This window comes from Oryctolagus cuniculus, chromosome 11, assembly GCF_964237555.1.
Source record: "Oryctolagus cuniculus chromosome 11, mOryCun1.1, whole genome shotgun sequence".
NCBI classification, from domain to species: Eukaryota; Metazoa; Chordata; class Mammalia; order Lagomorpha; family Leporidae; genus Oryctolagus; species Oryctolagus cuniculus.
The window spans coordinates 68,417,805-68,445,707 of record NC_091442.1 but is presented as its reverse complement, the minus strand read 5'-3'; the positions used below and the strand labels follow the sequence as shown (position 1 = coordinate 68,445,707).

Here is a 27,903-nt window from a genome sequence, read left to right as displayed (position 1 = left end):
TGAAGTGGTTTTCTGATATGAGATGCCAGCATTATAAGCAGCAGGTTAACCTGCTGAGTCACAACACTGGCCCCTGATTGATATTTTTGTATGTCTTAATCTTTCTTTAATACATGAATTTGTAGCTCTACAAAGTTATATGCTGTGTAATACATCAATTTGGCTTTTTCCCTTTAGTCTCACTTCATAAACATTGTTCTATGTTATTTCATACCATTAAAAACATGATTTAATAATGGCATATGATTTTATGACACATTCTTCTGTGACTCACTGGTCTGAAGCCTGAATTTCAAAAAGAAAAGAAAGGTAAAAAAAATCTTGCATTTCTCACTCCACCAACAAAAACAAATCTTTGACTTATCCATAGAAAAGGTCACTGTTTAATAGATTTTGAGATGTTCTTTTCTGAGCCAAATATCAGAGCTGTACAATAAAACAGCATTCCCTCCCAGAAGCTGTCTTTCCTTGAAGATTCAGAAAATTAGTATGACAAAGGCAGAAGAGGCAGGATTTCATACCCTCCTAAAAGCTCTCGGCAGTACAGAAAGAGACCAAGAATCAAGGAGGCCCGGGTTTAGAGCAAAATGTAGGACTCATTTAGAAGAGATTTGGGAGGATGAACTGGGTCAGCCAATTCACATTTCACAGAGACCTCTGGGGAGTGAATGTCATTACCATCTGACAGATGTTCTGCGGCTTGAATGAACTGACTTGGTCTCACTCCAGTTTCTAGAGAACAGGTGTACACATCGCAAATAAGAGGGAGGATATCTATAGTTATACTTGGTATTAATTAACATCTTTGCTAGCAGCTCAGCAAAAGGGCGAGAGTTCAATGGCTGTGGAAGGAGCTGATGTGCTCTGGAACAGGCAGATTCACATTCATGCAGCTTTGCAAAGCCACAATTCTCAAATGGGATGCACACAACTTTGGCAGACCACACTCTGACATAGGCAGGTACATGCATGGATATGTTACATTTGAGTCTTCAAACTCTGGAGAACCCAGAAGGGCATTATGATGGTTTAAGCAGGATTTGGCTCCACACATTCACACAGATATTTCAATCTTAATGTCTTTTATTAATGGTTAATGGATTAGGGGTGAAGATTTAACCTTGTTTCAGCATCTTGGAAATGGGCACAATGGGAAGTCCTTAAGTCATTGGGTGTGCCCTTGGAAGGTAGTTCTTGAGAGAGGGTTGGTTATCTAAGTTTGGCTCAGCTTCCCTCTCTGCTTCATGACTCTCCATGTGACTGTCCCTCCACCATCTTCCCACTTCACCAGAAGCCTGAATTAATGTGGCCACTGTGAACCTCCAAACCATAAGATAAAATAACCCTTCTTTCTTCATAAGATGCTCCTCTCAGGTATTTTTGTGGCATCAATCATCAGCATCCCCTCTACCAACTGAAAAATCAAAAGCATTGGTAGCTACATTTCTTATTCAAGCCCTGTCTCTTCCATATCATACCATATTTTTATTATCCCTTGGGTGTTCTGTCCATCAGTGCTGTTTAAAGGATTTTCTAGTTTTGCATATTCAAATAAGTAACTGGGGCACTGGATTGGAAGAACTGACTGCCTTTTAGGTTATGAGATGACCAATGAGACTCTAGAATCTTTCATTGCCCACCTATATCCCAGACAATACTCAGAGTCTCTCACTAGAGCCCAGTTTATCAAACATAGTTCTTCAGCCCTTTTGGTGTTCAAGGCTCAATATGATTCCCCTACCCACCATATTCTCAAGCCTCCTCTTAGCTTTCCTCCCATCTTGTTCTTTCCTCTCTAGCCAAACATTCCTTTCTTACTTTTGTTATGTACTTGACAGATCTTAGCTCAGTTTTCTTGAAAAGATAATGGCTTCCACCAGGAATATCCCTCCCCCTCTTTCAGCCAGTCCATTGCCATGACCTGCTCTGTCCAGGACTTGGCTTGGAACTCTTTAAACAGAGAAAGCCTTCTAAGGCCAATGATGTTTTGGGCACATTTACTGTAAAGGTACACTGTTTCTGTGTGTTATCTCCCTGATCGCCAGGTTGAATCTTCAAGAACAAGACTATTACTACCAACATCTCCCCCACTATGGTCTAACACAATTTGCTGCACTTAACAGATGTTCCAAAAATATTTGTGAACTAAAATGAATGTGATTCTCAAAATATCTGATAGACATATTAATACACATGTGAGGTTTCTTAAATTAGAGCTTGGTTTTTGGGTGTACTTCCAAACATAGTAAATTGACGATGGTTGTAAGTGAAAGAGTAGAAAGTAAAATAGACTGATCAGCTACCATATTGCTTAGCCTGTCCGTGCAACTCCTACAGTTTCTTGACCAATAATGGCAGGAGTTCCCATGGGGTCAGTGTGTACTCCTTGCTAAGGATCACAAGTAACTTATGTCATTTATTCCTAATAGATGGAAGCTATCATTTACTACTAGCATTCTGTAGAGGGAAAACCGAGACTTATAGACATTAAGCAATTGGTTTAGAGTCATATTTCAAGTGGAACATCTGCTTTGTAAATTAGAGTCTCTTGTTGAAACATTAAGAAATACTCAGCTAAAAGGAAAAGATGGGAGAAGGGTGAGGAGGAAAGCACAAAAAATGAAAAATCCTTGGGTCACATTATTCAAAGCTCCATCCAGTCAAATCTTCCTCCATGACTGTGTGACTGTGTAGTGTCACTCCCTCCACTGCCATTTCCTAGTTCCCTCCTCAGGTGCCTGGGAGGCTCTTGCTCCCCTAAAAAGAAGACTGGCTGATGATGACCACAATGGAGACCAAGCCTGGGAATTGTCCTTGGTAGGAGGCTTACTTCATCCAAATTATAGCCCCACAACATGACTGGACAGACACGGGGAAGCAAAGCCCAAGCACCCTATCTTTTATTTGGGGATACCTCTGAAAGACCACTCCAGCTTCAGAACTTCCCCAGGATATCAGCAGAGACCTCTTTTATAAGAGCCCAGCTCATGCTCTCCAGCTGCCCAATTTTGTCTTACTTCCCTTCTTTACCATAAGCTCCCACTAAAAGATCTACATGCACAAGTCTTTACCCATTATCCTTAGTCTTTCCCTAAGCCTGCCCCCTCCCCATCTAGATGTTGCTCTCTGCTCTAGCTGATGGTCCTCCTTGTCCCTCTCGTCTATGTTTTAAAATTTTTTATTTATTCTGAAAGGAGAGAGAGAGAAAGAATCTTCCATCTACCAATTCACTACATCAAATGGCTGCCATGGCCAATATTGGGCCAGGATGAAATTAGGAACTAAGAACTCCATCCTTATATCCCACATGGGTGGCAGGGGCCCAAGCACTTGGACCATCTTCTAGTGCCTTCTCTGGCACAATAGCAGGGAGCTGGATCAGAAGTGGAGCAGCCAGGATTTGAACTTGCACTCCTATATGGGATGCCAGCATCGCAGGCAATGGCTTAATATGCTGCCTGACAATGCCCAGCCCAATTTCCCCATTAAAAATCAGAACCTAGAACCTTCTACCTCTCTTCTCTCTCCTTCAAACTCAGCTTCCAGAAAAGTACTTGATGGACACAGCCACTCAAAAGGAAACAATAAAATTAATATATTGATACATGGGATTTAAAATAAAATCAGGATTATTTTGAGCCAAAGGAAGAATATGGACAGCAAAATTCTGGACAGCTATTGACTCAGTAAAATGTATATCCTCAGTGATGCTTACAAGATGGAAAGAAATTGTTTAGGTTGAGAGTGGTCACCTCTGCCCTTTGGAACTGACCCTAATGAATGATTTCACCAACTGCTGGGATGTTCCCAATACCTCTATGTCCAGATTCCATAAGGGTGCATCAATTTTGTGTTGATTGGAGCCATTAAAAGTAAATAATTTTCCACACCAGAACAGGGGCATACATCTACAAGGAGCTCCCTCCGCTCATCCAAGACTAACTAAAAATCTAGAGTCTTATCAAATGGAGTTCATTTCCCCAGAGGGAAAAGAACAAATAAGGAAGCAATAAGTCCCTCTGCTACTGAAGTCAAAAGCACACTAAAAGCTTTAAGATTCTAGGAAAAGGTTCAGAGGAGCCAGCAGTCTTTTCCATCCAGTTTTCCCTGATACTCAGTGCAGGTATATTAATGTACTTCTGGATAGATTCAAGATAAAGAGTACACAGGAAACATCCACCAGAGGGCTTTTTGCTACAGGGTACTCACTCTATCTGAATGATTCTTTATGCCCACTGAAGAAGGAGAAGACAGACTGAAGATGTTGTTTATAATTTCATCATTTATCAAAAATACACACTGGGATTGCTGCATGGCTTGTCATAAATAAATACATAAAGTTATCAGGCTGAAGGCTCAGTTGAATGAACAAGGCATCAGTGACTCAAGGACAAAGAATTTTAATTGCCACTTACTGTTGTTATCTTTCTAGGAGTCCCTGTATAAGTCACCTTAACCTTTCCTTAAGCCTCAGTTAAAATTGTGAGATTAATACAGGCTCATTCCCCAGTCTGCAAATAGGTATAATTAATAAAATACACAGAACTGTCTATCTACATTGTTCATTAATAATTCCCAAAGATAATATTAACTCTCTTTGGCAACATAAATGTAGCTTTTTAAATTCAGTAGATACATTTTCATTAATGAAAAGGTCAGATGTGAAATATTCAGAAGTTTTTTAATATGCATACATACATACCAGGAAAGCTAGGGACAGAATAGTGTGAAGTGTGACTTACCTGTGACAAAGAAAGGAGTTATGTGTAAGCTAAAGTTCTGGGACCATTTACCTTGATATACTGCCACAGATGACCGAGCATGGTTGAATGTTGTGCAGGTACAGAATGGCTCTAGATATTCCTACTAATATACTGATTCGAACATCCCAAGAAAGTGGAGCTGTGTCACCCTAAAAAGATAACAACAGTTGGTTTGGTTATGCTTTATGAGTAAAAGCCACTGAGATTCATTGTATAGTAGTATCCCAAAATAGAAGATGTCTTAACTTGTCACAATCTACTTTTTTAAATTTGAGAGTTAGAGTAACAGCTAGACAAAGATCTCTCTCATCTGCTGGTTTGCTCCAAAATGCCTGTAACAGCGGGGACTGGCTGGGCTGAAGCTGAGAGCCGAGAACTCAGTGCAGATCTCCCATGTCGGGTGGCAGTGGTCAAACTAGTTGAACCATTACTGCTGCCTCTGGATTCTACATTGGCAGAAACTGGAGTCAGAAGCTAGAACCAGAGCCGGCGCCGTGGCTCAATAGGCTAATCCTCCACCTTGCGGCGCCGGCAAACCGGGTTCTAGTCCCGGTTGGGGCGCCGGATTCTGTCCCGGTTGCCCCTCTTCCAGGCCAGCTCTCTGCTATGGCCAGGGAGTGCAGTGGAGGATGGCCCAGGTGCTTGGGCCCTGCACCCCATGGGAGACCAGGAAAAGCACCTGGCTCCTGGCTCCTGCCAGGATCAGCGCGGTGCGCCGGCTGCAGCGGCGGCCATTGGAGGGTGAACCAGCGGCAAAGGAAGACCTTTCTCTCTCTGTCTCTCTCACTGTCCACTCTGCCTGTCAAAAAAAAAAAAAAAAAAAAAAAAAAAAAAAAAAAGAAGCTAGAACCAGGTAGTGAACTCAAGCACTCCAATGTACAATGTCTTAACTCAGTGTTTTAACTCCTAAGCTAAATGTCTGCCCTACCACAATCTATTTTTAATTCTAAATGGGTTTCTCTCTATCACCAATAACAGTTCTCAGTTTCTTCATAAACAATGCCTAGCATGATGACACTATTTAAAAGTTTATTAGACAGTCTATTCAACAAATGGTGCTGGGAAAGCTGGATTTCCACATGCAGAAGTAGGAAGCAAGACCCCTATCTTACACCTCACACAAAAATCCACTCAACATAGATTAAATCTATGACTTGATACCATCAAATTATTAGAGAACATCGGAGAAACTCTGCAAGATATAGGCACAGAAAAGATTTCTTGGAAAAGACTCCAGAGGCACAGGCAGCCAAAGCCAAAATTGACAACTGGAATTACATCAAGTTGAGAAGTTTCTATATGACAAAAGAAAGTCAGGAAAGTGAAGAGAAAACCAACAGAATGAGAGAAATTATTTGCAAACTATGCAACTGATAAAGGGTTAATAACCAGAGTCTACAAAGAGATCAAGAAACTCCACAACAACAAAACAAACAACACACTTAAGAGATTGGCCAAGGACTCAAACATTTTTAAAAGATGGGCCAAATGGCCAACAGACACATGAAAAAAATGTTCAGGATCACTAGTCATCAGGGAAATGCAAATCAAAACCACAATGAGGTTTCACCTCATCCTGGTTAGAATGGCTTTCATACAGAAATCAAAAAAACAACAGATGCTGGCAAGGATGTGGGGAAAAAGGCACACTAACCCACTGTTGGTGAGACTCCAAACTGGTAAAACCACTATGTAAGACAGTTTGGAGATACCTCAGAAATCTGAATATAGTCCTACCATATGGCCCAGCCTCCCACTTCTCAGAATTTACTGAAGAGAAATTAAATTGGCAAATAAAAGAGCTGTCTGCACCTCAATGTTTATTGCAGCTCAATTCACAATAGCTAAGACATGAAATCAATCTAAATGCCCATCAGTGGAAGACTGGGTAAAGAAATTATGGGATATGTACTCTATGAAATACTACACAGCGGGAAAAAAAATGAAATCTGGTCATTTGCAACGAAATGGAGGAATCTGGAAAACATTATGCTGAGTGAAATAAGCCAGTCCCAAAGGGACAAATATCATATGTTCTCCCCGATCTGTGACAACTAACTGAGACCTAAAAGGAAATCTGTAGAAGTGAAATGGACACTATGAGAAACTGACTTGATCAGCCCTTGTCCTCACTGTTGAGGAACAGCTTACTATTTTATTCTTTTTTGTATATTCTTTTTCTACTTAATACCATTGGTTGAACTCTTTACTTAACACAGAAATAGGTGTTTAAATCCAGTGGAAAATCTATCCCTGTTAAAAATAAGAGTGGGAATAAGATAGGGAGGAGATACACAGTTCAGCACATGTTCCCACGGACTTACACCTAAGGGTAAAGCTAAAATATTGCCATGAGACTCCAAATTCCATTCAGTTGGCATGTACTAATGCCATCTCATATTTTAAAGTGATCATACTAAGTGTACACTGATCATACATATAGGATTAAGTGTTAAAGAGATCACATAAATAAGAACAAGTGTCTGCTAATAATAATTGATAGACTTAAAAAGGAGAGAATTACCCAACAGGGGAAGCAGGCCACACAGCAGATTCATAGAATGACAAATGCCCTAAATAGCACTCTGACCCCAGAATTAGCCCTTAAGGCATTCGGATCTGGCTTAAAAGCCCAATTGAGTTTCTCAGGCATGGGAAGCCAATACACTATGGCAAAAAAATGATCTAAATGAAAGATCTCTGTGAGTGAGATCCCAGTGGAAAGAAAGGACCATCAAAGAAGGAGGTACCTTTCTCTGAAGGGAGGAGAGAACTTCTACTTTGATTATGGCCCTGTCTAAATAATTTTAGTTTGTGGACTCAAAAGGCTTCCATAGCCTTGGCAGCTCATGACAAGAGCCGTGGGTGATCACTGACATCATAAAAGGAGTGTCAATTGTTAAATCAACAACAGGAGTAACTGTGCTCCATATGTAGGACCTCTGTCCTTAATGAGTTGTACTATGAGAATTAATGGTAAAATTTGTCTTCAAACAGTGCTTTATACTTTGTCTGTATAAGTGCAAACTTTTAAAATCTTTACTTAGTATTGAGTTGATCTTCTGTATATAAAGATAATTAAAAATGAATCTCAATGAAGAATGGGATGGGAGAGGGAGTAGGAGGTGGGACAGTTTGGGGGTGGGAAGGTGGATATGGGGGGAAGAACTGATATATTCCAGAAGCCTTACCTATGAAATTTATATTTATTAAATAAAAGCTTTCTTAAAAAACAAATAAATCATTTTACAAAGTTCATTAAATAATATTTTTAAATTATTTGTTGCACAATAGTGTGGATGATTGAGAATATCTGCTTTATTATCATCCTTAGCTCAAGGTTCACCTATTTGGAATCTCTTTTTAGATTTACCCTTCAAAAGCATCTTACAAGAAACCCTTTAGTAGACTTTTTATGTCTATCCTTTGTATTGAATTATACTTTGTATAAAGTTACACTAAATAAAGTTATCTGAAAAATAAGGACAGCCAATATAAATTCAATGGGAGAATGTAATCAACAAGGAGAAGGACCTAGCAAATCTTTTGGTAACCACGTTACACAGAACACTGTAACTCAGGTACTCATGCAGTCTTCTACTAGAAAGAATTCCTAGAGAGGTCCTCTACTTCCTTAGGAAACCCACTCATGGCCATCCCCTGATGTCCTCTCAGCTCTCTTAGAGGGGTTCAGCAGTTCCCTTGGGGGATCAGAGGGTCAAAGGACCAAGCAGAACAATGAGTATGACTTACAATACACTGTAATCTGTCCAAAAGTGTGCCATTTCTCATATATGGATAAACCAGACAGAACTGCTCAGCCTCTGCAAAATACGCAGCCAACTCCAGTATGTTTGGGTGATGAAACCTGGAAAGAGATTTTTAAAGCTATCAAATTGTTTATTCAAATAGAAAACACACAATGTTCAGGTTTAGGGGCAAGAAGATGGGATCGGGAAAAGATCTAACAGCATACAAATTTGGCCAGGGATGTGGCATTAGACATATGATGCAGTTTTGCATTTCAAACTGGCATAAAGAATATTAGCAAATACTAGTCACTCTTTTTGATTGTGATCAACACAAATAAAATACCCAAATATAAGACAAATTTATTTTTATTTTTTTATTTTTTTTATTTAGTAAATATAAATTTTCAAAGTACAGTTAATGGATTACAATGGCTCCCCCCCCATAATTTCCCTCCCACTCACACCCCTCCCATCTCCCGCTCCCTCTCTCATTCCATTCACATCAAGATTCATTTTCAATTATCTTTATATACAGAAGATCAATTCAGTATATATTAAGTAAAGATTTCATCAGTTTGCACCCACACAGAAACACAAAGTGTAAAATACTGTTTCAGTACTAGTTATAGCATTACTTCACATTGGACAACACACTAAGGACAGATCCCACATGAGAAGTAAGTACACAGTGACTCCTGTTGTTGACTTAACAATTTGACACTCATGTTTATGGCATCAGTAATCTCCGTAGGCTCTAGTCACGAGTTGCCAAGGCTATGGAAGCCTTTTGAGTTCGCCGACTTCGATCTTATTCCGACAGGGTCAGAGTCAAAGTGGAAGTTCTCTCCTCCCTTCAGAGAAAGGTACCTCCTTCTTTGATGGACCAATTCTTTCCGCTGGGATCTTACTCACAGAGATCTTCCATTTAGGTCTTCCTTTTTTTTTTCCCCAGGGTGTCTTGGCTTTCCATGCCTAAAATACTCTCATGGGCTCTTCAGCCATGTCCGAATGCCTTAAGGGCTGATTCTGAGGCCAGAGTGCTATTTAGGACATCTGCCATTCTATGAGTCTGCTGTGTATCCCGCTTCCCATGATGGATCATTCTCTCCCTTTTTGGTTCTATCAGCTAGTATTAGCAGACACTAGACTTGTTTGTGCGATCCCTTTGACTCTTAGACCTATCAGTGTGAACTGATCAATTGTGAGCTGAAATTGATCACTTGGACTAGTGAGATGGCATTCGTCCATGCCACCTTGATGGGATTGTATTGGGATCCCCTGGCATGATTCTAACTCCACCATTTGGGGCAAGTCCTCCGATTGAGCATGTCCCAAATTGTACATCTCTTCCCTCTCTTATTCCCACTCTTATATTTAACACAGATCACTTTTCAGTTAAAATTTAAACACCTAAGAATAATTGTGTGTTAATCACAGAGTTCAACCAATAGTACTAGAACAAAACAAAGAGAAAATACTAAAATGGATAAAGTATTACATTGTACATCAACATTCAGGACGAGAGCTGATCAAGTCACTGTTTTTCATAGTGTCCATTTCACTTCAACAGGCTTCCCCTTCGGTGCTGTTAGTTGTCGCCGACCAGGGAGAACATATGATATTTGTCCCTTTAGGACTGGCTTAATTCACTCAGCATAATATTTTCCAGATTCCTCCATTTTGTTGCAAATGACCGGGTTTCATTGTTTTTGACTGCTGTATAGTATTCTATAGAGTACATGTCCCATAATTTCTTTATCCAGTCTACTGTTGATGGGCATTTGGGTTGGTTCCAGGTCTTAGCTATTGTGAATTGAGCTGCAATAAACATTAATGTGCAGACAGCTTCTTTGTTTGCCAATTTCATTTCCTTTGGGTAAATTCCAAGGAGTGGGATGGCTGGGTTGTATGGTAGGGTTATATTCAGGTTTCTGAGGAATCTCCAGACTGACTTCCATAGTGGCTTAACCAATTTGCATTCCCACCAACAGTGGGTTAGTGTCCCTTTTTCCCGACATCCTCTCCAGCATCTGTTGTTGGTAGATTTCTGAATGTGAGCCATTCTAACCGGGGTGAGATGAAACCTCATTGTGGTTTTGATTTGCATTTCCCTGATTGCTAGTGATCTTGAACATTTTTTCATGTGTCTGTTGGCCATTTGGATTTCCTCTTTTGAAAAATGTCTATTGAGGTCCTTGGCCCATCTCTTAAGTGGGTTGTTTGTTTTGATCTTGTGGAGTTTCTTGATCTCTTTGTAGATTATGGTTATCAACCCTTTATCTGTTGCATAGTTTGCGAATATTTTTTCCCATTCTGTTGGTTGCCTCTTCAATTTCCTGACTGTTTCTTTTGCAGTGCAGAAACTTCTCAATTTGATGCAATCCCAAATGTTAATTTTGGCTTTGACTGCCTGTGCTTCTGGGGTCTTTTCCAAGAAGTCTTTGCCAGTACCTATATCTTGCAGAGTTTCTCCAATGCTAATAATTTGATGGTGTCAGGTCGTAGATTTAAGTCTTTAATCCATGTTGAGTGAATTTTTGTGTAAGGTGAAAGGTAGAGGTGTTGCTTCATGATTCTGCATGTGGAAATCCAGTTTTCCCAGCACCATTTATTGAATAGACTGTCCTTACTCCAGGGATTGGTTTTGGATCCTTGATCAAATATAAGTTGGCTGTAGATGTTTGCATTGATTTCTGGTGTTTCTATTCTGTTCCATTGGTCTAGCCATCTGTTTCTGTACCAGTACCATGCTGTTTTGATAACAACTGCCCTGTAGTATGTCCTGAAATCGGGTATTGTGATGCCTCCGGCTTTGTTTTAGTTGTACAAGATTGCTTTAGCTATTCAAGGTCTCCTGTGTCTCCATATGAATTTCAGCATCATTTTTTCTAGATCTGAGAATGTCTTCAGTATCTTGATTGGTATTGCATTGAATCTATAAATTGCTTTTGGGAGAATGGACATTTTGATGATATTGATTCTTCCAATCCATGAGCATGGAAGATTTTTCCATTTTTTGGTATCCTCTTCTATTTCTTTCTTTAAGGTTTTGTAATTTTCATCGTAGAGATCTTGAACGTCCTTGGTTAAGTTGATTCCAAGGTATTTGATTGTTTGTGTAGCTATTGTGAATGGGATTGATCTTAGAAGTTCTTCCTCAGCCGTGGCATTGCCCGTGTATACAAAGGCTGTTGATTTTTGTGCATTGATTTTGTATCCTGCTACTATGTCAAACTCTTCTATGAGTTCCAATAGTCTCTTAGTAGAGTTCTTTGGATCCCCTAAATAATCATATCATCTGCAAAGAGGGATAGTTTGAGTTCTTCCTTCCCAATTCGTATCCCTTTAATTTCTTTTTCTTGCCTAATAGCTCTGGCTAGAACTTCCAGAACTATGTTAAATAGCAGTGGTGAGAGTGGGCATCCCTGTCTGGTACCAGATCTCAGTGGAAATGCTTCCAACTTTTCCCCATTCAATAGGATGTTGGCTGTGGGTTTTTCATAAATTGCTTTGATTGTATTGAGGAATGTTCCTTCCATACCCAGTTTGCTTAGAGTTTTCATCATGAAATGGTGTTGTATTTTATCAAATGCTTTCACTACGTCTATTGAGATAATCATATGGTTTTTCTTCTGCAGTCTGTTAATGTGGTGTATCACATTGATTGTTTTGTGCACATTAAACCATCCCTGCATGTCAGGGATAAATTCCACTTGGTCTGGGTGGATGATCTTTCTGATGTGTTGTTGCATTCTATTGGCCAGAATTTTATTGAGGATTTTTGCATCTATGTTCATGAGGGATACTGGTCTGTAATTCTCTTTCAATGATGCATCTTTTTCTGGCTTAGGAATTAAGGTGATGCTGGCTTCATAGAAAGAATTTGGGAGGATTCCATCTTTTTCAATTGTTCTGAATAGTTTGAGAAGAATTGGAGTTAGTTCTTCTTTAAATGCCTGGTAGAATTCAGCAGTGAATCCATCTGGTCCTGGGCTTTTCTTTGTTGGGAGGGCCTTTATTACTGTTTCAATTTCTGTCTCAGTTATGGGTCTGTTTAGGTTTTCTATGTCTTCCTGGTTCAATTTAGGTAGGTTGCATGTGTTCAGGAATCTATCCATTTCTCATAGGTTTCCCTGTTTGCTGGCATACAAGTCCTTGTAGTAATTTCTGATGATTCTTTTTATTTCTGTGGTGTCTTACATTTCCTTTCCATCTCTGATTTTATTGATTTGGGCCTTTTCTCTTCTTTTTTTTTTGGTTAGTTGGGCCAATGGGGTGTCAATTTTGTTTATTTTTTCAAAAAACCAGCTCCTCATTTGGCTGATTTTTTGTAATGTTTTTTTTTGGATTCAATCCTGTTGATTTCTTCTCTGATTTTAATTATTTCTCTTCTCCTACTAGATTTGGGTCTGGTTTGCTGCAGATTTTCTAGATCCTTGAGATGCATTGAAAGCTCATCTATTTGGTGCCTTTCCAATTTCTTGATGTAGGCACCTATTGATATAAACTTTCCTCTTAACACTGCTTTTGCTGGGTCCCATAAGTTTTGGTATGTTGTGCTGTTATCCTCATTTACTTCCAGAAAATTTTTGATTTCTCTTTTAATTTCTTCTATGACCCATTGTTCATTCAGGAGCATGTTGTTCAGTCTCCATGTGTTTTTATTTTTTACAGGCAGAGTTAGACAGTGAGAGAGACAGACAGAGAGAAAGGTCTTCCTTCCATTGGTTCACCCCCCAAATGGCCACTATGGCTGGCACATTGCGCCAATTCGAAGCCAGGAGCCAGGTGCTTCCTCCTGGTCTCCCATGTGGGTGCAGGGCCCAAGCACCTGGGCCATCCTGCACTGCCTTCCCGGACCACAGCAGAGAGTTGGACTGGAAGAGGAGCAACCAGGACAGAATCCAGCACCCCAACCAAGACTAGAACCTGGGGTACTGGGGCCGCAGGCGGAGGATTAGCCTAGGAAGCTGCAGTACCGGCCAAGACGGAGAAATTTAAAAAGTACAATTTCAAAATATTTGGGCTGTTGGAAACTTTATAAAATATAGGCAATACTATTTGGTACTTACTTTTATCATTATAAAACACAATATGACTTATTTATTAAAGAAAGATAATGCAGCTGACATTGTTCATTTGACTGACGTGTACATATTTAAGTGAAATCACAAAACATGAACATACAGAAGGCTAGTTCTATTCAATCGCTACTTCCATTCAAGCACTAGTATGTTGGATACTGTAACAGGTACCAGCTGGAGAGAAACATCAATGTCTTCACAAAGCTCCAGCTTGCAGTTACAATCTATACAGTTAGTCAAGTTTGATGTGGAAAAGCATATCACTAATTTTTCTTTTAAAAAACTACATATTGGGGCTGGCATTATGGCACAGCAGGATGAGCCTTCACCTGCAACACTGGCATCCCATATGAGCACTGGTTCCTGGAACCAACCTAAATGCCCATCAACGATAGACTGGATAAAGAAATTATGGCTGCTCCACTTTCAATCCAGCTCCATTCTAATGAACCTGGTAAGTAACGGAAGATGGCCCAAATGCTCGGGTCCCTGTGGTAATAATAGTTAACAATAACATACTATACTATACATAACTGTGGGAGACCCAGATGGAGTTCCAGATTCCTGGTTTTGGCCTGGCCCAGCTCTGGCTGTTATAGCCATTTAGGAAGTAAACCAGTGGATAGAAGGTCTCTCTCTATGTCTCTCTCTAAACTCTGCCAAATAAATAAGTCTTTTTTTTTTTTTTTTGACAGGGAGAGTGGACAATGAGAGAGAGAGACAGAGAGAAAGGTCTTCCTTTGCCGTTGGTTCACCCTCCAATGGCCGCTGCGGCCAGCACACGGAGCTGATCTGAAGCCAGGAGCCAGGTGCTTCTCCTGGTCTCTCAAATAAATCTTTTTAAAAAACTATTTATATTTTATTTGGAAGTTCAAGAAGCAGAGAGAGTTCTTCCTCCTGCTGGTTCACCCTCCAACAACTGGGGCTGGCCCAAAGCCAGGAGCCTGGAACTCAATCCTACGTGGGTGGCAGAATACTTGAAACATCAACCTGCTGCCTCCCAGGGTGTACAACAGTAGGAAGCTGGAATCAAAAGCAAAGCTGAAACTCCAACACAAGCACTCCCACACAGAATGTAGGCATTCCAAACAGTATCTTAATTGCCAGGACAAACACCTGCTCTGTTATCACTGATTTTAAATAGCAGATGAATAGTGATGTCAATATAACCTACATAATTCATGTTCCTTTCCTAATTATCACTTATTAGGTTATTAATAAAAATTCTATTCCTTGAATGTACATGTCATCATGAAGATCAATGGAACCAGGGCAGCAACTATGAAGTAAAAATTGTAAAATTTGCTCATACTATGAACTCAATTGAATCCAATAATTATTTGTTGAATAATGTGTCCTGGGTGTGGTTGTGGGTATTTAAATTAATAAAGCTATCAAAATAGCTCTACTTATAAAGGTCTATTATTTACTTCCTTACTTTTTAGTAGTAGCTTCTTTAGTTTTTAGTAGTAAAACTTTCCTATAAGTATGTGTGTATACATGCCCTCTATGTGCATATGTGTGTGTGTGTGTGTGTGTGTATGTATACACACTCAAGATGGTGTCGCTCCCCCTCTTCATGGAGGAACGACACTAAACCCTGCCTAGGCTTCATATCCGAGTCACGGCACCATTATGTCGCTCCCCCTCTTCGTGGAGGAGTGACACAGGACCCTGCGCTGTTCTTTTGTCTGCTCAGCCCTCCCCGGGTTTGCTGCTGGTTCTTCCCGGGTTGGCTACCGTCCCTTCCACCTCCGTGGAAGGGCGGTTCCCCCTGCCACTTTCCCCACTTCCGCGGGGGAGCGGCACACCACCGGCCGGCTCTCTAGGGGGCTGCTCAGGTGTTCCTCAGGTGTTCCTGGTGCATGTTGTCTCTCTCCTCCTTTATAGTCCTCTTCTGCCAATCCCAACTCTGATACCCACATGCCGAGTACGCTGCTCTCCTCCAATCAGGAGCAGGTCCTGCTGCTTATTGGTTGAACTGGAGGCAGCTGTGTAGAAGCTGTTTCCTCCTCTCCCAGCGCCATATTGTGGGAGAGCAGATGCATAGAATAAGTCTTAATTCCAGTAACTTAGTCTAGTCCGAGTTGCTCCCAGTTGCTCCCCACAAGATGGTACTTCAGAAAGTTTCTTGGAAAACAAAATTAACTAGTAAGTTTTTTCTCGTAGAAAAAAGGTTCACATATACGCATATAAACATATACACTCATGCATGTGTAGGTGCATACACATAAGGATACTTCAGAATGTCTATAGGAAAATGGGACTAAAGGCTAAGCAAAAAAAATCTTTTAAAATATATGCATTATTTGTTCCATAATAAGTATTTCTGTGAACTTTCTGAAAACTCCTCATAAATACATATACAAACACGTGGACTTTTATTTTTAGGGTCAGCACTGTGGTGTAGCAGATTAAACATCCCATATGGACGCTGGTTCAAGACCCAGCTGCTCCACTTCTGATCTAGCTCCCTGCCAATGCACCTGAGAAAGCAGTAAAAGGTGGCCCAAGTGCTTGGGCCCCTGCACTCATGTGGGAGATGCAGAAAAAGGTTCTGGCTTCGGATCAGCCCAGCTCCAGCCATTGCAGCCATTTGGGAAGTGAACCAGCAGATGGAAGACCTTTCTGACTCTGCCTCTCTGTAACCCTCCTTTTAAATAAATTAATTAACCTTTTTTAAAAAAGTTAGCATGGCATGAAACACAGAAAAATTTTAAGCCTACAGACCCATACCAATTTTTCTTTAGTTATAAACTGTTAAATCAGCAGGAGTTTACGTATTATAGAGCTAAAGCTTTGCAGATTTGATATCTTTTAAAATCAGTTCAGCAAGCATTTCTTAGTGCCTACTGAAGACAAAACAATGCAAGATACGGTGTGGTAGAGCAGACAGGATGGAACACAAGCAAACTTGGGTTTGAATGTATGTTCTTTCTATCAACCATGTGAACTTGGGCAAGTTAGCTCATCTCTCTTAGCCTGTTTCTTCAACAAGAAGCAATAATTTAAAACACTTACTTTCTAAGGTTATTCATAAAAAATTAAAGAAAAGGTTAAATCCATAGTCAAATGGAAGATCCTTAGAAATCATTAGCTTCTCTTCCTTCCCCTAAGGAAGGAGGCAGAAAAAGAGAAGCCAAATTCTAAGGAGTTAATAATTCTTAAGGTAATGTCATTTTTAAAATTTTGTTATTTATTGACAAACAGTAATTGGACATATTTATGTGGTATGATGTAATATTTTGACACATACATACATTTTAATGATCATATTAGAATAATTAGCATCCCTTGCTTCATATATTCAAGGTTTCTTTGTAGTGTGCACATTCAGAAGTCTTTCTTACAGCTATTTAGAAAAGTATAGTATGTTATTGTTAACTATTATTACCCTACTGTGCAATAGAATACCAACAGGCTTGTTTTTACAATGACGCAAGAAAGTACTTTTTGATTCAATAAAAATAAACCTTTCTGAGATTTGACTTCTCTCTCTCTATTTTTTTCTCAGGGAATTAATTTTGGAGAAAAACTCAAGATGGTGCGTTTTTGTGAGCACTTGAACATTACTGTAGTTTATGATGCATGTATGATGACCTCCACTTCATACACTAAAGCAAGGTAAATCTTTACAATCAAGTTTTTCTGTTAACTCTTTGAAGAGAGAGGTCCTGCATGGAAAGTTAGTGCACAGTGACTCCTGTTGTTAATTTAACAATTAACACTTATGTTAGTGTTATGTTAGTGATCACTCGAGGCTCTTGACATGAGCTGACTAGGCTGTGGAAGCCTTTTCAATACATTGACTCCTTCCACATTTAGACAGGGCCATGGGCTAAGTGGAAGTTCTCTCCTCCCTTCAGAGTAAAGTACATCCTTCTTTGAAGGCCACTTCTTTCTGTTGGGGCCTCACTCACAGAAATCCTTCATGTGGGACATTTTTGTCACAGTGTTTTGGCTTTCCATGTCTGACATGCTTTCATAGGTTTTTCAGCCAGGCCAGAATGCCTTAAGGGCTGATTCTGAGGTCAGAGTGTTATTTGAAGTGATTGTCATTCTTTGAGTCTGCTGTATGGACTGCTTCCCATGTTGCAGCATTCATTCTTTTTTTATTCTTTCTATTATTATTTTAAAACACTTAGTCCTGCTGGTGTCATGGCTCACTTGGTTAATCCTCTGCCTACAGTGCCAGCATCCCATATGGGCGTCGGTTCTAGTCCCGGCTGCTCCTCTTCTAGTCCAGCTCTCTGCTATGGCCTGGGAAGGCAGTGCAGGATGACCCAAATGCTTGGGCCCCTGCAGCCGCATGGGAGACCAGGAGGAAGCACCTGGCTCCTGGCTTCAGATCAGCACAGTGCCGGCTGTAGCGGCCATTTGGGGGGTGAACCAATGGAAGGAAGACCTTTCTCTCTGTCTCTCACTGTCTATAACTCTACCTGTCAAATAAATAAAAATAAATAAAACAGTCCTATTTATAGGATCATTTTAGCACTTAACGTTATCTATGTGATAAACAAAAAATACCGTCCCTTGGTGTCAGCTTAGATATTACTTCTTTCAAGGAGCCCATTCTGCTGCCCAGCTCCCAAGGTATCATCTTATCATTTAATTTATTACTGAAATTGCCTGTTTATTTTTGGGCTTTTCTCCTCTCACTTCAGGCACAGTCATCAAAATGAAAATGCAACCTACAGGATGGGAAAATATATAAGTAGACTATATATTTGATAAAAGGTTAATATCTAAAATATGTAAGAAACTCACCCAACTCAACAGCAAAATAATGAATAACTTGATTTAAAAGTGGAAAAAGGTCCTGAGTATGCATGTTTCCAAAGAAGACACACAAATGGTCAGCATGTATATAATAAGTTACCCAATATCACTAATTATCAGGGAGAGGCAAATAAAAAATCACAACAGGAGTGTTAGAATATAACAAGAATTGGCCAGCGTGTGGAGAAAAGATAATGCTTACATATTATTGGTGGGAATGTAAATTGGTACAGCTATTATGAAGGTTCTTCGGGGAAAAAAGTGATTATTTATCTGTAATACACATACATATATATTCATATTTACATATATGTATGTAAGTATATATAATGGATTATTATTTCACCATATAAAGAAGGAAACCTTGCCATTTGCAACAATATGGACAAACTTGGAAGATACCACACTAAGTGAAATAAAATAGACACAGAATGACTAACAACATATGATCTCCCTTACATGTGCAAATTAAAAAGTCAAAATTACAGAATCACACAATACAAAAATGGATACCAAGCGCTGGAAGCTAAGGAAAATAGAGAGCCGTTGGCCAAGGAGTACAAACTTTCAGTGATAGGATGAGCAAATACTAAGGATGTAAGTATAGCATGAATGGCAATGGATGTGTTAATTAATTTGACTGAGATAAAGAGTACACAATGTATATGAAATCACCACAAGGTACAGAGTGAACATATACATTTTTTGTCAAGTAAATATTTTCAAAAAATTATATTTAAAAATTATTTCTACCTAACAGATTAGAAACAATTAAAAGCTGAAAAAAAAGAGGTTGCCAAGAATGTGGGAAACCAGGAACTCTTAGACATGACTGGTATAAGCATAAAACTGGCACAACTACTATCGCAATACCATTTGTTATTATGAATGCACATAAACATCTGATGGTACAGTTTCATTCATAAGAGTTTATCTTACAGATACACTCATACAGGCACAAAATAATAGACAGAGGTTTTAATCTTGTAGTATCATTTTTGAATAATGAGATTAGAAAAAATCTAATTCACCAATGGAAGAACATTCAGTAAGTAACAATAAAATATACAAAGCAAAAATGAAGAAAGTGAACAATGTTTATGCTACGCTGTGGGTAAACAGAGGAAAATCAGAAAACACAATAGACATTTGCCTATGCATAAACTATCTCTGGAAATATAGACAAGAGCCTGATAACAGTGTTCCTTTGAACAGTCAGCTCAGTGGTTGGAGGATAATAGCAGGAGAAAATCTTTTCTTGGTTTACCTTTTGTAGTTTTGGAATTTTGAAATATGTGAATTTTACTTTTGTAAGCAAAAATAACACCTTAAATATAAAACTCTTCTATTACAATTTTGGATTTAGTGTTTAATTGAGTGATATAAAGTTTTTATAATTAACCTCTAATATTTTTATTTCTGGTTCTGCATATATAAGCAAAGGAATTCAGCAAAATGATATAATACCTCCTCACCTCACCTCACTCCTCTCTCTTACATCTCAGTCCAGAAGACATCTGAAAAGAACATTTTCTGTTTGTAAAGGGTGATGAGTGAACTCTATTGGGTTAGTGACCTTCAATAAGGAAGGCTGCACAGCTGCAGATATGAATATATATGAAAATGAAGTCATTTTATTTGTCTCCATGGGCTCTCAGACTCATGAATGAATTCCCAGAAAATAATATACACATCAAAAGCATTTGATTTCTTTGAATAAAACTCTCTTCCTGAGGAGAGTTAAACTGATGAAACAGTTTCTAGACTGGAATGTCTCTAGGGAAGGGTGGAAACAGCGAAATATATACAATTCGAATGTTCTAAGAACTATTATTCAGCTGTGTTAGTCACACCCGATTTAACCCACTTCCTTGTGACAGTTTCTTGTTAAAATATGTTCTAGTGAATTATGTAAATGGTCTACATTAAAATATACTTTAAAGAATACACTGAAGCAGATGTCAAAAATTACCCAGTGTTCTAACTTCCAACCCACATTTATTAAATACCAGCCATGCCAAGCACTGTGTCATAAAATCAAAGATGGTCAGAGATGAAATCAGAGCACAAGGCAGGGAAAATTCTGGATAAGATATACTCACAGTAGTAAGACTTCAAGCTCTGATAAAAATTTCTTCCATTGTTTTTTCTCCTAAATACACAGAAAAAAAAATTAAGAGAAGGGCCTGTATATCTGGGATTCCTAACACAGTCTGTATAGTCCCTGAAATTAAATGAAATCTTTGGTAGAAACGCATATGAACATTTTCCTGGGGGGAGGATCTTCAGCTTTCAAAAGAGTTTTTAAAAATCCATTAACTTCAAAACAGATTTAGAACGAGTGCTTTTGAGTTAAAAGTTTTTCATGCTATACATCACACTGCCAAATTTCATATTCAGACTTTCATCATATTTTACATACATTTGCACAAATTCAAAAATATTACATATATTAATGAAAACCCCTTGACAGTTTAAAAAAAAAAAAACTCCCTGCTTGATCTCACAGAGAATCCAATTTGTGTTTCCTTATTTTCCATCAAAATTTCACTAATTTGTCATTTACTAGAGTCATGTTGAGATGTTTGCAGTTCACCTTTGCATTAAGTTTGGAAAGATGGGCTTCCTCAGCAAATGAACTATAACTCTTCACTTCAAAGAAGCTTCAGAAGCTGGTCCAGAGCCTGACACATGAATACTGGGTGAATGACTGAACTCAGTGACATACTAAGCACCTACACTATTCCTGGCACTGTTCTTGATGGTTGCACACATTTTATGTCATTGCATGTCTCTGGATCTCAAGTTCCTAACTTCAACCAGGAAGGGGTTAAAGTATGCTCCTCAGTCCCACCAGCTGTAAGCTTCTGGCATTGGCTCTGAGGGCAGAGTATTTAGAGCTGTGTCCTCAGGAATAAAAGGAGAGAAATCCAAGAGGAATTCTGGAAGTTATTTTCCAAGTTAAGCCAGGAAGTCAGTAACAATAAACCAGGCTAACAAATCATTTCCAAGAGCCACTCCATCAGAATTTACATTTCACAGGACCATGGTCCTAGCAGCCAAGTAAACTGGGTCTCAGGCCCATTCTAAACACTTGCTATTTGTGACTTGCTATCAGTCAGTCAATCTCCCTGAAGTCACAGTTTTCTTAATGTGAAAAATGAAGGGGCTAGTTTATGCTAACTTGGTGCTCTAATACCAGGTGCTTAAAAGTGTGGTCTATGCACAAACAAGTGCAGCTCTACCGGGAGCTGGTGAGAAACGCTGCACCTTCTGCTGAGCTCCTGCTCAGAGCTGATGAGTCATAATCTGCATTGCGAAAAGACTGCCAGATGATTAAGCACACACTAAACTTCCAGAGGCACAAGCTCTCCAGTACCATTTCTCACATTAGTCCCTTCAAGGAAGGTCACTGAAGAGAATGTCCCAGTGTTACAAAACTGTATTTATTTTTAAAAATGTTGACCAAGGTTCTACTAAATGATCTCATCTTTCCTTAAAAGTGTGCATGTCTTTGCATGTTTATGTATGTATATGAGTATGTGTGTACATCTATGTCTCTGCATGGCTGGAGAAGGGGAAGGAGATAGAATCAGAGAGCACAAATCCAAGCACACTTCTACTCATCACCCAAAAAGAGAGTTAAAATGTAGAGTAGGACCAGGTACAGTACTTTTCCATTCCTTTGCAGTTTCTGGGTGTTTTTATGCCTAGTGAATGCAACCAAATTCCTGAAAAACGTATGTATGCTTCATTCAAGTCATCTAACAAACAGGAACTGAACAACAACTATGGACCCAGCTCTAAATAAGACACTAGAAAACAAAGATAAGTCAGAGCTTTTCAAAGAAAGCCATCCAGTCTGTTGGTAGAGGCAGCTGAAGAAACTAAGGCTTTGAGATAATTCTATGATGCTATGGCTATACATAGGAAGGTCACCAAAGTTACATTGGAAGGGTCAGAGGTAATCAGAGAAGTAATATTTGCCTTAGGACAGGAAGGGAAGGGGACCAAGAAGCAATGACCTCATTCTAAAGCCAGAACCATGGAAAGAAAATTCCAAAAGGGATGGTGATGTAGGGGCAGCTTCAGAGAGAAGTAGAAATTAGATTACACGGACCCTCTTGAGAGTTGACTCTGGGCCTCCATAATAAGACAGTGTACAAAAAAGCCCAGGGACAGGTGAGCACAGGTTTCAGTTGGGTCACCTCTACAGCAACCACGGTCCATTTGTTGAATGATTTTGCCAGTATATTGCTTTGTTATTAGACTGTTCTTCTTCTCAGGAATCTTCAAGTGATATAAAATGCAATATGGGGAAATGGAGACATCACGCTAATAATTTTTTAAAGGCTCTGTTAAATAAGCTGTCAACTAGGAATCACTTTAGATCCCTTTTCTCCTCCACTTCCTGGTCTTATCCAACAGATCACTAGATTTTGTTCCTTTCACTTCTTTTTAGTTCCCCTCACTAAACCCATTAACCTTTTCCTGGCTTACAGCAATGGTTTCCAACACTGACTATATACATGAATTACCTGGGAAGCTTTAAAAACTACTGATGCCTGCCTTCATCATCACCATTCTGACTTAACCAACTGCTATGAAGCTAGTTTTTTGTTGTATTTTATTTGTGAGGCACTGAAGGACAACATGCACTCCTATCTGCTGGCTTACTCCTCAAATACCCATAACATCCAGGGACAGGCCAAAATTTTAAGCCAGGAACTTAATCCAGGTCTCCATGTGGATGGTAGGAACCCAATCACTTGAGCCCCCACTGTCATATTAGCAAGAATCTGGAATCAGGAATGGAGCTGGGTACTGAATCCAGGTATACTGACATGGGGTGTGGGCATCTTAACTGCTAGACCCAATGCCTGCCCCTGAAGCTAGTTTTTTAAAAGTTCCCTAGGTGATTCCAATACACAGTTAAGCATTGAAAACAATGATTTAAACTCTCTCCATTCCTTAGCTTATATAGCTGAAATATTTCTCCCCCAAGTCCTTCTGCCTGCAATCTAGTTCTTTCCCCAAAACCCTCTGCCAACTTCCAATCCACCTTTCAACCTGTATTCAAAACTGTACTTTAAAAAACAAAACCAAGCCGGTGCCACAGCTCACTAGGCTAATCCTCCACCTGTGGCGCTGGTACTTCAGGTTCTAGTCCTGGTTGGGGCGTCAGTTCTGTCCCGGTTGCTCCTCTTCCAGTCCAGCTCTCTGCTGTGGTCCAGGAAGGCAGTGGAGGATGGCCCAAGTACTTGGGCCCTGCACCCGCATGGGAGACCAGGAAGAAGCACCTGGCTCCTGGCTTCGGGATCAGCGCAGCGCGTCAGCTGTAGTAGCCATTTGAGGGGTGAACCAACGGAAGGAAGACCTTTCTCTCTGTCTCTCTCTCTCTCACTGTCTAACTCTGCCTGTCCAAAAAAAACCTAAGACTTTCACTATCCTACTTAAAAATCATATATGTCTTTTACCTACCTTCCTGCCTCCTACAATCCACTCTACTTCATTCAATGAGTAAGACCTATGTTTTCATACATGAACCTCCAGGTCTTTGCACCTGCTATTTGTTCCACCCAGAATGTACTTCCTGTCTTTTACTATCAACCAAAGTTCTCATCCATCAAAATCCAGTTGAAAGGTCACTTCCTTCCATCAATTTTTTCATTGGCTTTTGAGAGATGCTTATGAGGGGATACTTTATGCCAGATAGTCTCCTCAATGCCAGATATACCCATCCTCTGGGTGGTTAGAGTTGTTATCTTTTATGTGCTCTGAGACCTTTTGACAAACCCCTGCTAAAGCCTTCCTCTCACAACAGTTTAATCATTTGTTCACCTGACCATTTCTCCTGAAGACTGTTTGCTCCTGAGGACATAATTACGGCTTATTCATTTCACCCATGGTCAGACGTTCAGCCAACAGAAGTTTAGCAAATACTCTTTGATTGTTGACTAACAACAAGAAAATTAAGAGTAACTCTTTGTAGATATCTATCTCTTACTGATTTCTGAGTTTGATCCCTCCAGCACAATTTGACTCTCACAAGCAAAGTTTCAGAGGCCTGCAAAGCTTTTTATAAGTCTTTCTCATGTTAATACATCTATGGACCAGTAGGATTTAACTTCCACATTCTTGCAAGACAGGCATTCATGTCTCAGTTATTTTTCCAGTCACCTGAAGTTATATATCTTATTTCCATTCGTGAAATTTTACTTTCATATATACCTCTTTTCAATGGTGATGAAAAATGACACATTTTAATATGAAATATGAGCAAATAAATGGATTTGATATCCTGTGATAGTAATTCTTTCCATACCTGTTTAAATAATTTAACAGCATATGTTCGGTTTTGAATCTCCAGTCTGTATACCTTGAAAATCTCTCCTTCTCCAATTAGGAAATCTTTGTGGAAATTTTTAGTTCCTTCTACAACATTTTGAAAGCTGATGGAGGATTTAAGCAACATCCCTTAAGAAGAAGAGCAGAGGTAAGTTATCTTTTCTCTTTCTAAGCATCAACATCACTATTATAACCAGGACTTCCATACTATATTAGAAAAACATCAGAGGGGAGATCTTTGCTGCAGTGGTTAAGATGTTACATAGGATGTCTGCATCCCATATTGGAGTGCCTGAGTTTGAGTCTCAGCTCCACTCCTAGTCCTAACTTTCTGCTAATGCACAGCCTAGAAGGTGAGGGAGAAATCTCAAGTAATTGGGTCCCTGTCATCTCACATGGGAGATGCAGATTGACTTCCAGGTTCCCATATTTGGCCTGGCCCAGTCATGCTGGTTGTAGCATTTGGGGAGTGACCCAGTGGATAGAAGTTACTTATCTACCTATCTCTATTTTATCTTTCTCTCTCTCTATGCTTTAAATGAAAATAAATTGATATCAATTAAAAAGAAACACACCAGAGCTCAGCAATTCAACAGAGCCCACAGGGAAGCCCACCACATGTTTTCCGCACATTTACTTGGGCCAGGCTTCCACCATTCCACAGAGCAAATGGTTTTTTAAAAACACTTACACAATAACATGCTGATATAAAAGCTTAGCTGGGGCAATTTTCCTAAGATTCTGTTCCTTGTCATTAGGTCAACATTTACTGTTAACCCATTTTGAATCTAAAACCATGAAAAAACTATGGAAGTGGGAATCCTGATAGGACTGAACAAAATTCTCCAAGCCTGACTAATATAAATACTTTTCATTAGCCAGATCCTCTGAATGCCTAAATTGCTTCTTCAGAGTAAATTAGAAAGATGCATTAGCTTAAAAAAAAAGAAATCATCCAAAGCAGAGATTGGGAGAATACACTTAAAAGGTAACCAAATACTAACCACGAAGAGAAAGCTTGGCTAAATCATTCAGAACCCAGTTTTGGCTGTATTTCCACAGCAAATATGAAATAGTCTCTGAAGACATTTAAAGCTTGATTTAGATCTTACTGTTAAAGAACCAAAAGCTTATCTAACGTCTAATTGTCTTTTCAACCAAAGAAGCATCAGATCTAGTGACATTAGGCAAGGCAGTCTGAAATAGTCTTTAACATTTGCAGAATGATTCCCAGGTGGTAGTAAATTGTTCTTCCTTTTAAGAAGGGCGCAAAGTTGATTTGGAAAATAGCCAGATTTTTTTTTTAAAGATTTATTTGTTTATTGGAAAGGCAGAGTTCCTGAAGAGAGAGAGACAGAGAGACTTCCATCTGCTGGTTTGCTCCCTAAATGGCCGCAACAGCTAGAGCCTGGCTGATCTGAAGCCAAGAGCCAAGAGTTTTCTTCCAGGTCTCCCACGTGGGTGCAGGGGCCCAAGGACTTGGACCATCTTCTACTGCTTTCCCAGACCATAGTAGAGAGCTGGATTAGAAATGGAGCAGCCGGAACTCCAACCAGCACCTTTATGGGATGCCAGCACTGCAGGTGGTGGCTTTACCCACTAAGCCACAGCACCAGCCCCAGTAACTTGATTTTTACAATGACTCTCAGCACTACTCTATAATCATCTTGAAATATTTCTGCAGTACCATGAAAATTTCTGAGACTATATAAAAATCTGACATAATTCTAAAAATGCTTTATTATGAGACATACAAATAGCAAATTTTACTAACCACAACAAAAAATATTCCTTATGTGAAAAGATCACAATGATGATCTTCATTAACTGATAAGTTTTTTCTGAGAAGTAGAAAGAGCCAGACAGAGCTCCCATTTGTTAGTTCATTCCCCAAATCTCCACAACGGCCAGGATTGAAGCCAAGAGCTGGGAACTCAATCCAGCTCTCTCACTTGGGTAACAGAAACACAATGACCCGAGCTGTCACTGCTGACTCTCAGAGTCTGCAGTGGCAGGAAGATGGAATCAGGAGGTGAAGCCAGGAAATGAACTCAAGTATAAGAAACATCTTGGCCGGCGCCGTGGCTCACTAGGCTAATCCTCCGCCTTGCGGCGCCGGCACACAGGGTTCTAGTCCCAGTCGGGGCGCCGGATTCTGTCCCGGTTGCCCCTCTTCCAGGCCAGCTCTCTGCTGTGGCCAGGGAGTGCAGTGGAGGATGGCCCGAGTACTTGGGCCCTGCACCCCATGAGAGACCAGGATAAGTACCTGGCTCCTGCCATCGGATCAGCGCGGTGCGCCAGCCACCGCGCGCTGGCCGCGGCGGCCATTGGAGGGTGAACCAACGGCAAAGGGAGACCTTTCTCTCTGTCTCTCTCTCTCACTGTCCACTCTCCTGTCAAAAAAAAAAAATCTTAATTGGCATCTCAACCAGCTGGCCAAAAGCCCACCCCAGCCGATGGATTCTCAACAAAACAATAATATGTCATCTATCAGAACTATGAGTTTCAATCAAAACTGAAAATATTTTGACTTCTATGCAAATTTTATTCTGAGCATGAATATAAATGATTAATAAGTTAATTGGACATTTTCCCCTCTAAATTCCCTTAAATGAAAGCAAGATATAAAAAATATTTTGTTATTATGTTATTATGGTTTTTACCTTTTTTATTGTGCTCAGAAATAAGAACATCACCCACTGTGACATTGGCTGCTTCCTAAGAGAAGAAATACATACTAAAGTAATTCTATTTCATAATTCTAGAAAGAACAGAACCGCAACAGAAATTCAAAGCTCCCCCTGGGACTATACAGTACAATCGTGCAGAATCCAATTTAGAAGAAAGCTAGTAGAAAGCAAACTTATTTCACTTTATTCAATAGCATTTATTGCTATTTGTAAGTGTATACTTAAGACTTCCATATCAACTGTAAAAACTCAAGTATCAATGCCATAGTTACAAATAGCGAATTTGAAATGACTTCTAATGCTATAAAAATGATCACTGCTAATTTGCTCTAATAAAAACTAAGAGTAGCACACAAAAGGCCAACTAGAAAAGGAAAATTAAAAGTTAAGGCAAATGCATAATTCACATCAACCTTAATTCTAAGTCTCCTCTCTTGACAGGTCTGTGAAAGAGGAAGCTCTCATCTCTTTCAATGGTTACAACTCT

The 27,903-nt window shown here is 39.6% G+C and overlaps 1 protein-coding gene and 1 long non-coding RNA gene across 7 annotated transcripts in view; one reads left to right on the top strand and one right to left on the bottom strand.

Moving 5' to 3' along the window:
• LOC127491037 (uncharacterized) overlaps positions 1 to 17,223 on the top strand; it is an 87,747-nt gene extending 70,524 nt beyond the window's left edge. Inside the window, exon 4 of the long non-coding RNA XR_007919496.2 lies at positions 17,114 to 17,223. This is a non-coding gene — a long non-coding RNA (uncharacterized lncRNA). The remainder of the gene's footprint in view (positions 1 to 17,113) is intronic.
• IRAK3 (interleukin 1 receptor associated kinase 3) overlaps positions 1 to 27,903 on the bottom strand; it is a 65,218-nt gene that overhangs the window by 16,780 nt on the left and 20,535 nt on the right. For all 6 annotated transcript variants that reach the window (XM_051845649.2, XM_051845650.2, XM_008256753.4 and 3 more), the window contains 5 exons: positions 27,390 to 27,444; positions 24,704 to 24,855; positions 20,481 to 20,530; positions 8,517 to 8,631; positions 4,794 to 4,912 (listed from right to left, as the gene is read on the bottom strand). In XM_051845649.2, the coding sequence (XP_051701609.2) occupies positions 4,794 to 4,912; positions 8,517 to 8,631; positions 20,481 to 20,530; positions 24,704 to 24,855; positions 27,390 to 27,444 (491 nt within the window). The remainder of the gene's footprint in view (positions 1 to 4,793; positions 4,913 to 8,516; positions 8,632 to 20,480; positions 20,531 to 24,703; positions 24,856 to 27,389; positions 27,445 to 27,903) is intronic.